Source organism: Nerophis ophidion, linkage group LG09 (assembly GCF_033978795.1).
Source record: "Nerophis ophidion isolate RoL-2023_Sa linkage group LG09, RoL_Noph_v1.0, whole genome shotgun sequence".
Lineage (NCBI taxonomy): Eukaryota > Metazoa > Chordata > Actinopteri > Syngnathiformes > Syngnathidae > Nerophis > Nerophis ophidion.
In genome coordinates, this window is record NC_084619.1 from 50,970,615 (window position 1) to 50,986,254 (window position 15,640).

The 15,640-nt window shown below is 36.1% G+C and overlaps 1 protein-coding gene across 1 annotated transcript in view; it reads left to right on the forward strand.

Moving 5' to 3' along the window:
* Window positions 1-15,640, forward strand: part of LOC133558724 (AT-rich interactive domain-containing protein 5B-like) — a 157,142-nt gene that overhangs the window by 72,416 nt on the left and 69,086 nt on the right. Inside the window, exons 3-4 of the mRNA XM_061909874.1 lie at window positions 8,680-8,840; window positions 15,158-15,458. Coding sequence (XP_061765858.1) covers window positions 8,680-8,840; window positions 15,158-15,458 — 462 coding nt within the window. The remainder of the gene's footprint in view (window positions 1-8,679; window positions 8,841-15,157; window positions 15,459-15,640) is intronic.

A 15,640-nucleotide genomic window follows, 5' to 3' on the forward strand; every position in this document is an offset into this window, starting at 1 on the left:
ATAAACTGTGAAAAGAAATGCAACAATGCAATATTTAGTGTTGACAGCTACATTTTTTGTGGACATGTTCCATAAATATTGATGTTAAAGATTTCTTTTTTTGTGAAGAAATGTTTGGAATTAGGTTCATGAATCCAGATGGATCTCTATTACAATCCCCAAAGAGGGCACTTTAAGTTGATGATTACTTCTATGTGTAGAAATCTTTATTAGGGTCCGCCAGACCCATTGCAAAAGGACTCCCAAAGGAGTCCTTTTGCAATGGGCCAAAGGACCATATTGAAACTGTAAGGTTTTATTATTATTATTATTATTATTTTTCAGCACCTTCGCACCCTAATTTGACCCCCTTAACATGCTTCAAAACTCACCAAATTTGACACACACGTCGGTATGGCAAACCTTCCCAACTTATTAAGCAACCAAACCCCACAATCAAAATTGCGCGCTAGCGCCTCCTAGGAAGAAAAAAAAACAGACTGTTTGTAACTTCCGTTAGCAATGTCGTAGAGACATGAAAAAAAAACCTCTATGTAGGGCTGACTTAGACCTAGATTTCATAATTTAACTTCTAGGTTAGGGGTGTCAAGCTTAAATACAGAGTGGGCCAAAATTTTAAACGAAACAAAGCCGCGGGCCAAGGTTGAACAAATTAACCTTTTAATAGGGACACAAACACGTTTTGCATTAAATATTGAACAAGCAAGGCTTATATAACTTTATAGTGACATGCAAAATCCAGTTTCAAATAATAATAATTAAAAAAATATCAATGGCATATCAAATAAAATTTAAATAAAAATTGTATGCCTTTTTTTCTATTTGCAATCTTCTGAGGTAAATATCACATTTTTTCCACAGGCTAATAATACATTTGAAAATAAAATAACAATAATGAATGAACCAACATTCAAGCCTTGAAGTTACAAGAGAAAATGCATGAATAAAACGTTAATTATTGGTCAGTTTGCTGGAAGTTTCCCGGAAGAGTTAGTGCTGCAAGGGATTCTGGGTATTTGTTCTGTTGTGTTGCGATGCGGATGTTCACCCGAAATGTGTTTGTCATTCTTGTTCGGTGTGGGTTCACAGTGTGGCGCATATTTGTAAAAGTGCTAAAGTTGTTTATACGGCCACCCTCAGTGTGACCTGTATGGCTGTTGACCAAGTATGGCTTGCATTCACTTGTGCATGTGTGTTTGTGTAAAAGCCACAAACATTATGTGAAACGCTGTTAGTATGGAGGAAAAACGGACGTGACGACAGGTTGTAGAGAACGCTAAAGGCAGTGCCTTAAATGCACGCCCCCAATATAGTTGTCCAGGTGGAAATCGGTAGAAATTCGGGAGAATAGTTGCCCCGGGAGATTTTCGGAAGGGGCCCTGAACTTCGGGAGTCTACCGGGAAAATTAGGAGGGTTGGCAAGTATGAGTATTAGTGGTGAATGCGGTGTTAGAGCGGCACCGACGCTGTATAACACCGGCGGGCCAGCTCTAATGCTAAATTGATATTGCCTCAAGGGCCAAATTAAATTACACGGCATGCCAGATTTGGCCTGCGGGCCAGAGTTTGACACCCATGTTCTAAGGCAAAAATCAACGAAAATTTTGCAAAAACACATTCAAAGCAAAATGTTTGCAAAAAATAAAATTTTTGCCTCTTTGAGCTGTAATTTGACCCCCTTAAAATGCTTCAAAACTCACCAAACTTGACACACACATCAGGACTGGCAACAATTGCGATCTAATGAAAAAAACAACCCCCAAAATTCAAAATTGCGCTGTAGCGCCCCCTAGGAAAAAACACAGACAAAACTGCTTGTAACTTCTGTTAGGAATGTCGTAGAGACATGAAACAAAAATCTTTATGTAGGTCTGACTAAGACCTGGGCTTGAGTCGCAGGGACAGCAGCCAAAGGCGGACCCGACCAACGCTGCTTGTTTATAATTGAATCACTTGTTTATTTTCCAACAAGTTTTTAGTTATTTTTATATATTTTTTTCCAAGTAGTTCAAGAAAGACCACTACAAATGAGCAATATTTTGCACTGTTATACAAATTAATAAATCAGAAACTGATGACATAGTGCTGTATTTTTGCTCTGATTAGGGGGTACTTGAATTAAAAAAATGTTTACAGGGGGTACATCACTGAAAAAAGGTTGAGAACCACTGCTCTATAGCTGTGTTTTTCAACCACTGTGTCGCGGCACACTAGTGTACCGTGAGCTATTGTTTGGTGTGCCGTGGAACATTATGTTTTTTCACCTAATTGGGTTATAAATATTTTATGCAAACCAGTAATTATACTCTGCAATTAATGTTTCGTTGTTGAGTGTCTGTACTGTCTAAAGCAGGGGTCACTAACCTTTTTGAAACCAAGAGCTACTTCTTGGGTACTGATTAATGCGAAGGGCTACCAGTTTGATACACACTTAAATAAATTGCCAGAAATAGCCAATTTGCTCAATTTACCTTTAAATAAATGATAAATGGGTTGTACTTGTATAGCGCTTTTCTACCTTCAAGGTACTCAAAGCGCTTTGACATTACTTCCACATTTACCCATTCACACACACATTCACACACTGATGGAGGGAGCTGCCATGCAAGGCGCTAACCAGCACCCATCAGGAGCAAGGGTGAAGTGTCTTGCTCAGGACACAACGGACGTGACGAAGTTGGTACTAGGTGGGGATTGTACCAGGGACCCTCGGGTTGCGCACGACCACTCTTCCACTGCGCCACACCTTAACTATATTTTATTATTGATAATTAATTATATTTATCTTTGTGGAAACATTGATCATCTTAATGATTTCTCACAATAAATATATATAGAAACAGATAAATATCAATATGCAACACTTTATTTTTATATTTTCTCAAAGTGCACATTTTTCAAATTGAACATTTTCAAGTGATCACTTCTAAGACACTCTTGTGAAATCACAATATCCCATTTTAACTAGCTAGCCACTAACATTTTTTAACAAATCATGAATTACTTTGCACCATGTTTGTACAAATAATAACTCATGTAAAATACAAAAGTCAACTCTCAAATTTTTTAGTAAATCATGACACACTTTGAACTAGACACCAAATCTGTTATCTTTATCAGTTAGTGGGAAGCCTGGCATTGCATGCTGTTAACTAGCGTGTTGTACTCTGGTGTGTAACTTGACACTGCAACTCTGAGTGAGTCTTACAGATGTGCATCAGTGAAGTGTGTTCTGTGTTTGTTCTTGATGAAGTTCATGTCAGAAAAGGCTGATTCACAAAGATAAGTTGAACCGAACAGGCTTGCAACCTTCATAGCTGCTGCGCATACAACACTGTACTTTTCTGTCTCAACAAGGCACCAAAAGTTTGGTGAAGCCTGGTGAGCTTTAAATTTTAAATTGTCAGGAAAGAAGAGGAAGGAATTTAAAAGATAAAAGGCTATATGTGTTTAAAAATCCTAAAGTCATTTTTAAAGTTGTTTTTTTTCTCTAAAATTGTCTTTCTGAAAGTTATAAGAAGCAAAGTACAAAAATTAATGAATTTATTTAAACAAGTGAAGACCAAGTCTTTAAAATATTTTCTTAGATTTTCAAATTGTATTTGAGTTTTGTCCCTCTTAGAATTAAAAATGTCGAGCAAAGCGAGACCAGCTTGCTAGTAATTAAATACAATTTAAAGAATAGAGGCAGCTCACTGGTAAGTGCTGCTATTTGAGCTATTTTTAGAACAGGCCAGTGGGCGACTCATCTGGTCCTTACGGGCTACCTGGTGCCCGCGGGCACCGCGTTGGTGACCCCTGGTCTAAAGCTTGGCATATCAGTAGGTGGCAGCAGGTAGCTAATTGCTTTGTAGATGTCATGATTACAATATGCGGTAGGCAGCGTGCAGGTAAAAAGGTATCTAACGCTTAAACCAAAAATAAACAAAAGGCGAGTGCCGCTCAGAAAAGGCATTGAAGCTTACGGATGGCTATACAAAACTGAAACTGGACTGGCTGCAAACTCAACAAAAACAGAATGCTGGACAACAGCAAAGACTTACAGCGTGGGGAGCAGACAGCGTCCACAAAGTACACCCTTACATGACAATCAACACCAAAATAGGAACGCAAAACAAGAACTAAAACACGACACACAGGAAAACACCAAAAAACTCCAAATAAGTCACAGCGTAATGTGACAGGTGGTGACAATACACCTACTTTGAGACAATAGTTATAGTGATGTATAGGTTGTTGTGGTTTGAATTCATATCCAACAATTGCGAGAACAACAATACTGGCTGCTGAGTTTAATTTTTTTATGTTTTCTGCTTGCGGTGTGCCTTGGGATTTTTTCAATGAAAAAATGTGCCTTGGCTCAGAAAAGGTTGAAAAACACTGCTCTATAGAGATGGCCGCAGGATATGGATTGTAGGAGGATTTGTCGTAAAAAAAAAAAAATATCCCCCAAAATATCTCACCACAAATGCAGCTTGCTTTCACCTCAAATAAAGCAACTGTATGTGATAACTGAATAGGGATGTAATGATAAACCGTGGTAAAATTTCCCACGGTTAGCATTACCATTTTAAATTAACATTATCGTCAAACTGTGGTTAATAACACTTTGATAAACTCACTGACGCTGTTCATTTACCGTAAAAGCAAGCTAGTCCTCGCAAGTTTGAATGCTAACATGAAAATAAGAGACATTAAAGCAGCACTAAGTAACTTTTTAACCTCATAAAATATTTTCAGAACTTCTGGAATAATTCATTGACTTACAACTAGTTGAATGACACTTCTGTTATTGCCTGAGAGGGTCTGTATCGCTTTTACTGGCACTTAGTGACTTTGAGAAGGGTGGGAGGAACCTTGCCTCACAAAAATCTGCAAATATGCTGACATGCTTTACGGCAGACGTCACTCCACCTTAGTTAAAATGACGGAAGGCGATGCGAACGCCTGAGTGTCGCCAGAAAACTAAAAGAAGAAGAAGAAGAACGCCTAGGTGAAGTTACTGATGTCATGGCTGAAGCTCCAAAACAGCCAAAGAAACGAAAAGTTTTGCCAGAGGAGACAAAAACAGAAACACAGAGCTTACAGGACGGTTAGAAATAGTATCATACATTTCTTTGTTAGTGTAGTATCTCTCCTGTTGCCATGGCCACCCCCAATTAACCACTTTTCCTACTTTCAGTAGGGGTGTAAATCTTTGGGCACCTAACAATTCGATCCAATTCCGATTCCTGGGGTGATAATTTGATTCAGGATTGATTCTCGATTCAACACAATTCTCGTTAAAAACCAATTCTCGCAATGTATTATTTGGTATAATAATTATAATATAACTTTTTCAAAACAGTTTGCAGATTGGAAAAACTCCTTCTGGTTGTATGGAAATGGCCTAAAAAAACTATTTTTTAAAATCGATTTTTATCAAATAAAAACATTATATATATATGTGTGTGTGTGTATATATATATATATATATATATATATATATATATATATATATATACACATATATATATATATATATATATATATATATATATATAAGCCATCCATTCCATCCATTTTCTACTGCTTGTCCCATATTTTTTTTGTTAAATCGATTTTTCAAACTTATGAAGCCATATAGAATCCTGATGAATAATAATTGTGATTCGTATGTGAAGTGATTTTTTTGTGCACCTCTACTATATAGTGTTTTAATATTGTTTGACCAGCCTGGGCCCCACTTTAAAGTTGCCTGTCTTTTTCTTAACAGTATTGTTTTTATGTTGTTGTTTCAACTTGCAGAATATTCCCATATAATCTAAATTGGGTAATTGTGTAATATTAATGGACATTTTTTAATTAGTTGTATTGAATATTTTACATTTTTTATCAATCAAATGTTTTTATTTGGATAATACATTTTTAAGTACAGAACATTGAACAATCACACTTGTGTTTAACAATTCAGGATGTCCACAAGGACTAGGAATAAGTAAAGGTTATCTGTTATTTGTCCCATGAAAGTGTCTGATATTGTTATCAGGCACTGTTCTTCTATCCATAGAAAATACTTCAATCAAGCATTTTTGTGTCGGAATAATAAAAAACAAATTTAAACCCATTATATGTAATCCTTGTACGTATAATACCTTCAAATCAGTGCACTGGCTTGTAAAGGCAAATAGCAACTCTCTTGTTGCCATGGTGACCCTGGATCACTTACATTAGTGGTTAGGTCACTGAACACTTTTCACGTTACAAGTTGTGTATTTTTTGCCACACACATGTTTTTCCGTCATCAGTTGCCATGGGGCGTAATGTTTCCAGCAAACTGTAGAAGCATCCGGAAACGTTTCATTGCAATTTCCACTGTTCCATGACTGCTAGTGACCATTAATCTTATTTTATGACATATTTTACTTTGTTTTATTCCATAAAAGTACTTTGATCGATCTTGTGGGCGAAAATATTCCCTCCCAAATATAAAACATCAGATTTAAAGTCATTATGTGTAATTCTTGTACTTTCTAATTTCACCTCAAGGAAAGAATAGGGTGGCGCAATGGCTTGTATTAAAGGCAAGGCAAGTTTATTTCTAATTTGTACAGAACATTTAAAGGTAAAATTAAAAAATAAAACATCATAATTTAAATAAAAAATATAAAATATAATCATCATTAAAATAAATTTAATTAAAATGAAAAGGTAAAAATCATTCTTTAAAAAAGCCTATAGAAAATGTTTCAATATTGTTTGTTACTGTCTTGTTTTAATGCTATAATGTTCTTTTTTTTTCTCCGTGGCACTGAGATTTGTTGTTCAAATGTAAAGTGAAATACAAATAAAATCTATTATTATTATTAATATTTTTATTATTATTATTATAAAGATCTAATAATGTAGATCCTATACTGTCAGTTGTCATATTATCCTGATACATCAAAGCAAGTTTATTTATAATTTGTAAAGAGAATTTAAAAGTAAAATAAAAAAAATCATAATTCAAATTAAAATTATAAAATAAAATCATCATAAAAACCCTGTTAATTCAAATGAAAAGGTAAAAACCTTTCTTTAAAAAAGTGTATAGCTCATTTTTAAGTATTGTTTTTTACTTGTTTTAATGCTATAATGTTTGTTTTTCTCTGAGGCACTGAGATTTGTTGTTCAAATGTAAAGTGAAATACGAAATAAAAAATATTATTATTATTATTATTATTATAAAAATCTAATAATGTAGATCAGATACTGTCAGTTGTCATATTATCCTGATATATCAAGGCAAGTTTATTTATAATTTGTACAGAAAATTTAAAGGTAAAATGAAAAAAATTTAAATCATAATTCAAATTAAAAATATTTTAAAAATCATAAAAATTGTTTTAATTCAAATGAAAAGATAAAATCTTTCTTTAAAAAAGCATATAGCTAATTTTTTAATATTGTTTTTTACTGTCTTGTTTTAATGCTGAAAATGTTTCTTTTTGTCTGTTGCACTGAGATTTGTTTTTCAAATGCAAAGTGAAATACAAAATAAAATATATTTTTAATATTATTATTATTATTATTACTATACAAATCTAATAATGTAGATCAAATACTGTCAGTTGTCATATTATCCTGATATATTAACGCAAGTTTATTTATAATTTGTACAGAAAATCTAATGGTAAAATAAAAATATTAAAAATCATAAATCAAATTTAAAAAAAAAAATTAAAAATCATAAAAACTGTTTTAATTCAAATGAAAAGATAAAAAAATATATTTAAAAAAGTATATAGCTAATTTTTTTTTTATTGTTTTTTTACTGTCTTGTTTAATGCTAAAAAATTTTATTTTTCTCTGTTGCACTGAGATTGGTTTTTCAAATGTAAAGTGAAATACAAAATAAGATATATTATTAGTATTATTATTATTAATATTATTATAAAAATCTAATAATGTAGATCAGATACTGTCACTTGTCATATTATCCTGATATATCAGGGCAAGTTTATTTATAATTTGTACCAGAAAATTTAAAGGTAAAATAAAAAAATTAAAAATCATAACTCAAATTAAAAATATTTTTCAAAAATCATAAAAAATATTTTAATTCAAATGCAAAGATAAAAATCTTTCTTTAAAATAGCATATAGCTATTTTTTTAATATTGTTTTTTTCAGTTTTTTTTATGCTAAAAATGTTTCTTTTTCTCTGTGGCACTGAGATTTGCTGTTCAAATGTAAAGTGAAATACAAATAAAATATATTGTTATTATTATAAAAATCAAATAATGTAGATCAGATACTTTCAGTTGTCATATTATCCTCATACATCATAATAAAGAAAACAACAACATTCTTGTTACCATGGCGACACGTGCCTACTTGCTACTTTTGCAGTATTTGTGTAACATTGGCAGTCCAGGTTGGACACCGATGAGCAGTTATCATCGTAGTTACATTTGTAAAATGTAGATTTAGCACAGTTTATCACAGTTGCAGAAAAAATAATATGGTGATGCAATAATAACACACTGCTTCTGCCTCTCACGGCAGAGGACATGGTTGCAAAAACTCGTTAGAAGCCAAAACAAAAAATAATATTCCCACAAGACTGTAAGAGGCGCCCTGCAGCATTTAAAAAATAAAAAATAAATAAATAACTTGGCTACTGCTGCTATTAACGCCGCCCTTGTTCTGCCCTTAGCTCCTAACTTAAAGGGGAGGCCTCGGAAGAAGAAGCTGTCCTTCTCGCAACGGAGGGACTCTCAGGGTCAAGGGTCATCAGGGACAAACCAGGGGTCGACAACAACAACGGCAGCGGCGGCGGCGCAGGTCGCCATCAGCCTGGACAGCAAAAGTTCAAAGGTGGGTAAAAGTTGACTCAGATGTTGATGGAGAACAACAACATTGATAGATGTGTTTCAAAATGGATCATGTTTGAGCTTATTTGACAGAAAGAGTCCTTATTTCAGGGTTCCCAGATCTCCTCTATTTAGCGCAATTCCGCTATTATTTTAGCCCAGCGATTTTCAATTGTCGTGGTACACGGGCAATAGTGGTTTGTCATAGAATCACATATTGATATATAGGGATATTCAGATGCAAATATGGCAATATTTAGAGTTATGGGTATCTGAGAATATTGTATTTTTCAGACTAAAAGGTGCACTTAAAATCTGTTAATTTTCTCGACAGTGCGCCTAATGTACGGAATAATTTTGGTTGTGCTTACTGACCTCAAAGCTATATTATTTGGTACATGGTGTAATAATAAGTGTGAGCAGTAGATTGCAGTCACACATAAGAGATATGTGTAGACTGCAATATAATGGCAGGCACACATAAGAGATATGTGTAGACTGCAATATGACTCAAGTAAACAACACCAAAGTTTAGTATGTTCCATTAAAAATATAGAACAGGACACAGGGCGCTCGATAAAATCCATCAAAATGTCTTAGTCCGACTTTGGTATGAAGCCGCACCGCTTGTACTGTGCTTCACATATTATCTGGCATTTTGTTTAGCAATATTATGCAAAAACGACTTTTCTTATCTTCTGGTACCTGCTGATCTGTATTTGGGATCTGCATAAGTCCAGAAAATTTGCGCTTGGCCACAATTGTGGTCCGTGCCGATGCCGTAGTCGATAATCTTCTTTTTCTCTATCTTCCTGTTATGGTACATTCATCCTCCGCTGTTGCAATTTCTAATATGAAGTAGTGTAAAGTTCTTCCTTATATCTGTCAGTAAACTCACCATGAAATCGCTAAAACATACCGATGTAGTGTGTTTACATTATTCACCCAAGGAACTTTAGTTATTTTAGAGTTCCGGTGGGACGATTTTTCACGGGACACATTTCCGGTGTTGTTATTGCATTAGTGAGCCATGGATGAGGAGATGCTGCTCCGGTATTGATTTAAGCAAAGTCTGAATGTCATTAAATCAGTTAGCTCCATCTTTTTGACACGTCTGCCACTCCCTCCTTGCACGCTACACCGCTACAACGAGGAAATGACATAGAAAAGACGCTGTTGACGATGAGCCACGTAAATAAGACCTCCCACAAAACGGCGCATCCTGAAGCGACTGTCAGAAAGCGGATTGAAGATGATCTGTAAAATATAATCTATGCAACATTTTGACCAAAAAAACACCATTACATGTTCTGTAGACCACAAGGAAGTGTTTTCAATTTAGAAAAAAAAATTAATAATATGACCCCTTTAATACGCCTTACAATCAATCCGGTGCGCTCTTTGTATGAAAATAGACATGAATACACGGGCTCATTGGCAGTGAGCCTTATAATCAGTGCGCCCTTTGGTCAGGAAAATACGGTACTTATAACTAAATCTGCGATACCATACTAATATATATTTTGTAAGGAACCTTGGGTGTACGACCTAAATAAAGCGCAGACAAACCAATAAGTCCGTTAGCATGCTAATGTTGCTACATGGAAATTACTGTTTCTTTTCTTCTTTTTCCCGGAAATGGAAGACCAATGCAGCAATTGAGGACTGCGTTACCAAAACAAACATAATGACGGCGGTGTCGCAATATTGCAAAATCGAGCAGCCAACAAGTCACAGGGCAACATGCAAACTTTGCAATATCCCTGTTTTGAGGGAAGGAACACTTGTAGGACGTTAAAAATACAAGCAACCTGTATTGCTTGTTTTGCACTGCGGCACAGCTAACGAGGCGAGACAAAAATCAACAAACACTGACAAAATAATTCTAGAGGAAATAAAAAAATTTGCGAGAATCCAGATGTGGAGTCAGCATTTGCGGTAAACTAATCCAATTCATAGTTTGGGTGATCATCCGCTTTCAGTGGTGGAGAATGTGGAATTTTGCTGCTTGTCAGGTCGAAACAGCCATTCCCAATCTGTATAAGACTGTTAGCCAACTCATCCCCACAAAATTACAAAGCACGGACTCTGACTGCTTCACGACAAGATACTTGGAGCATCGAAGTTGCATCTTTATCAGTATATTAGGCCTGCCAGCGGACTATTGCTTGGATTCACATAACGCCACACAGTGTTTCCCACAGGTCAGGCATCTATTTGTGGTGGTGTGGAGGGGGTGGGGGGCGATGAAAAGAAGAACGCGGAGTTGGAATATAATTACAACACTTTATGTACATATTTATATACATATTTATATAATATTTACATATTTATATAATATGTAACTACAAGCTCCATTCACAGACAGAGTCCCATTGCTTTTGTGAGCGGTCGAGCGAGTCAAAAGCAGAGAAAAAAAAATAAAAAAATAAAAAATAAAAATAAAAATATATATATATATATATATATATATATATATATATATATATATATATATATATATATATGTGTATATATATATATATATATACATATATATACATATATATATATATATATATATATACATCTTTTTTTATTATTATTATTTTTTTTACATTTTTATTTGTGGCGGCCATAATTCTTTAGTGGCGGGCCGCCACAAATAAATAAATGTGTGGGAAACCCTGGCCACATCTGCCTCATTGAATATACGGGGTGGTCAAGCCAGCGTCTGTTTCTCCAAGAAAAATGCTCTTTGTTTGCATTGTTTTAGTTCAAATTGCGAAAACGCTAATTGTTTCTTCAGAGTTCCTCAAGAGGTAATCAAGAAGGGCGAAAGAGTGCAAGATTTTATGAAACGACGACAAGAAAAAGTAGCACACACTCCAGTCCAAGTGTGCAGAGTCGAATAATGCACAAGTTTGCAATGACCACTTTGTTAAAGGCTCGTTTGATATACTTTAAACGTTCATTTTCCTTTTTAAGTATTATCTTGACATTATTTGTATTTCTTAAACACATTTTTGCTATTGGTGTTTCGAAAAGCCCCAACTCGGCGAGTCTAAATAAATTAAATCAAATGTGAGCAAAACCTAAGTGTGAGGAGGCGTGGCCTGGGGACCTGCAGCGAGGCGGGGTATGCCGGCTCCGAGATCGGTGACAGGTGCGTAGATGGCCCACCTGGGCGCGTTTGTCTGATCACCTGTCACTCTATAAAAGGGCAGCTGCCGGGAAGGAAGTGTGGGAGAAGTCGGAGTTGGAGTTGATGAGAGAGAGAAAACCCGAACACGAGCGAAGAGCGAGACGGTCACAAGAGGCAATTGCTGAAAAGCATAAGAGAGACGAGTTTATTTATGACATTTTCATGTCCGTCCTTGGTGGTCCGAAGAACTTAGAGGTGCAAGACCTCCACACTAAGTTTTTAAAAGAGGCAGCAATCATAAATGAAGCTTTATTTTGGTAAAGACAGGGATAAACACGCTCATTGTAAACGGTGCATGCAACAACAACAAACACGGCTGTAAACGCGAAGTGATATCATGAAATGCAACCTTTCCCGAGTAAAAACCATGCAGTCTTGATACTCATTTCCTTGAACCAGCCACACACAAATAACCTACTAAGTGGCCTAGTGCAGTGGTTCTCAACCTTTTTTCAGTGATGTACACTCTGTGAAATTTTTTTTAATTCAAGTACCCCATAATCAGAGCAAAGCCTTTTTGGTTGTAAAAAAGAGATAAAGAAGTAAAATACAGCACTATGTCATCAGTTTCTGATTTATTATATTGTATAAGAATGCAAAATATTGCTCATTTGTAGGGGTCTTTCTTGAACTATTTGGAAAAAATTATAGAAAAATAACTAAAAACTTGTTGGAAAATAAACAAGTGATTCAATTATAAATAAAGATTTCTACACATAGAAGTAATCATCAACTTAAAGTGCCCTCTTTGGGGATTGTAATAGAGATCCTTCTGGATTCATGAACCTAATTCTAAACATTTATTCACAAAAAAAGAAGTCTTTAACATCAATATTTATGGAACATTATGGAACATGTCCACAAAAAATCGTGCGGTCAACACTGAATATTGCATTGTTGCATTTTTTTCCACAATTTATGAACTTACATTCATATTTTGTTGAAGTATTATTCAATATATATTTTTATAAAGGATTTTGAAATTGTTGCTATTTTTAGAATATTTAAAAAAAAATCACGTACCCCTTGGCATACCTTCAAGTAGCCCCAGGGGTACGCGTACCCCCATTTGAGAACCACTGGCCTAGTGGATTGAGTGTCCGCCCTGAGATTGGTATGTCGTCACTTCAAATCCCGGCCGAGTCATACCAAAGACAATAAAAATGGGACCCATTACCTCCCTGCTTGGCACTCAGCATTAAGGGGTTGGAATTGGGGGTTAAATCACCATACATGATTCCCGGGCGTGGCACCGCTGCTGCCCACTGCTCCCCTCACCTCCCAGGGGTGATCAAGGGTGATGGGTCAAATGCAGAGAATAATTTCGCCACATCTAGTATGTGTGTGACAATCATTGGTACTTTGACTTTTTTTTTTACTTTATAAGTTGTAGAACTCTGTGCTTTTCAGAGTTTTCTTCTTTTTTGTCGTGTAGAATGGAGTCTGGAGCACAATAGTTGATATGTTGTAACGCGATTCAATTGCATTGTTTGATTTTTTTGCTCGTATTTGCTTTTTGCAGGAAGATTTTGAAGCCTCTTTTGTAGTCAGAAAGTTTGCTCGCTAGGCAGCACGGTAGAGGAGGGGTTAGTGCATCTGCCTCACAATACAAAAGACCCGGGTTCGATCCTGCGCTTGGGATCTTTCTGTGTGGAGTTTTCATGTTCTCCCTGTGACTGCGTGGGTTCCCTCCGGCTACTCCGGCTTCCTCCCACCTTCAACGACATGCACCTGGGGATAGGTTGATTGGCAACACTAAATTGGCCCTAATGTGTGAATGTGAGTGTGAATGTTGTCTGTCTATATGTGTTGGCCTGGCGATGAGGTGGTGACTTGTCCAGGGTGTAAACCGCCTTCCGCCCGAATGTAGCTGAGATAGGCCCCAGCGCCCCCCGCAACCCCGAAGAGAATAAATGGTAGAAAATGGATGGATGGATGGAGTTTGCACGCTGCTTGCTGTAAAACACAGCTTGACCACCACTAGTTTTTGCAATGGCATCTCTTAGATCAGTGGTTCTCAAATGGGGGTACGCGTACCCCTGGGGGTACTTGAAGGTATGCCAAGGGGTACGTGAGATTTTTTTTAAATATTCTAAAAATAGCAACAATTCAAAAATCCTTTATAAATATATTCATTGAATAATACTTCAACTAAATATGAATGTAAGTTCATAAACTGTGAAAAGAAATGCAACAATGCAATATTCAGTGTTGACAGATAGATTTTTTTGTGCACATGTTCCATAAATATTGATGTTAAATATTTTTTTTTTGTGAAGAAATGTTTAGAATAAAGTTGATGAATCCAGATGGATCTCTATTAGAATCCCCAAAGATGGCACTTTAAGTTGATGATTACTTCTATATGTAGAAATCTTTATTATTAATTGAATCACTTGTTTGTTTTTCAACACATTTTTAGTTATTTTTATATCTTTTTTTCCAAATAGTTCAAGAAAGACCACTACAAATGAGCAATATTTTGCACTGTTATACAATTTAATAAATCAGAAACTGATGACATAGTGCTGTATTTTACTTCTTTATGTTTCATTTTACACCAAAAATGCTTTGCTCTGATTAGGGGGTACTTGAATTAAAAAAATGTTTACAAGGGGTACATCACTGAAAAAAGGTTGAGAACCACTGTCTTAGATAAAAACCATTGGGAAGTTTTCTTGCATTTTTACAAAATTGCTATGTAGGAAATGTCTTCCACAACATCTCTTCAACTTCAAGGTGCACCTTTGTGCGCCAGCTATTATTTCTCAATTCCTCTATTTTTGTTTACTTTGCTGGGATCCTTGGTATTTACAGCATAGTTCAGTGTTTCCCACTACCAGTGTGTTGTAATATTCCGACTCGAGCAAACAGCCGCCCTGAAAAAAGACTTTTTTCCGCAGCTGTTATCCCAATGAGCTTGGACAGCTAAATCAATATTAGCAATTCTGTCTTGAAGCGAGAGTCCAGCTAATCTGCGCCTAATCTGCAATGACAAGAGGAGCCGCTTCATTGGGAATCAATGAGAGGTTACCCCTCCCGCACCCCCCTAGGCCCGCCTGCATACTTCTTTGGGCTCCGACCCACACATGAAAGATGAAACAGAAGTTTCAGTTTTTGATGTCCTCCCCTCACAGGCCAAAGCAAGCTGTAAAGCGCTACACAACGGCAAGATTGGCTCCACCGCCAAACACAGAGCCGGCGGCCTCGGTAAGAAGACGCAGCCCGAGGAGAAGGAGCGACGGAAGGAGGCGGAGGAGAGGAGAGAGAAGGAGGAGGACAGAGAGGAGGACGAGTTGTCGTCTTCGTCGTTGTCGTCTTCGTCGTTATCGTCAGAGAGCCGAGAGGACGAACAGGCCTTCCTCGTGGAACTCTACAAGTACATGAAGGAGAGGGACACGCCCATCGAGAGAATCCCCTTCCTGGGCTTCAAACAGAGTGAGTTCGCTTCCAAATTGTGTTGTCAAATTTTAAGTTTGAGAAAATCCAAGTAGTGCATTCAAGTCAAACATTTTTAAAACTCTTCCTGTATGACATTCTGACAATAGCATTTGTGTTGAAATATTGTCGTGATTTTTCTTTCACATATTTGAATTATGCAAGTGATTTTACTGTAATTA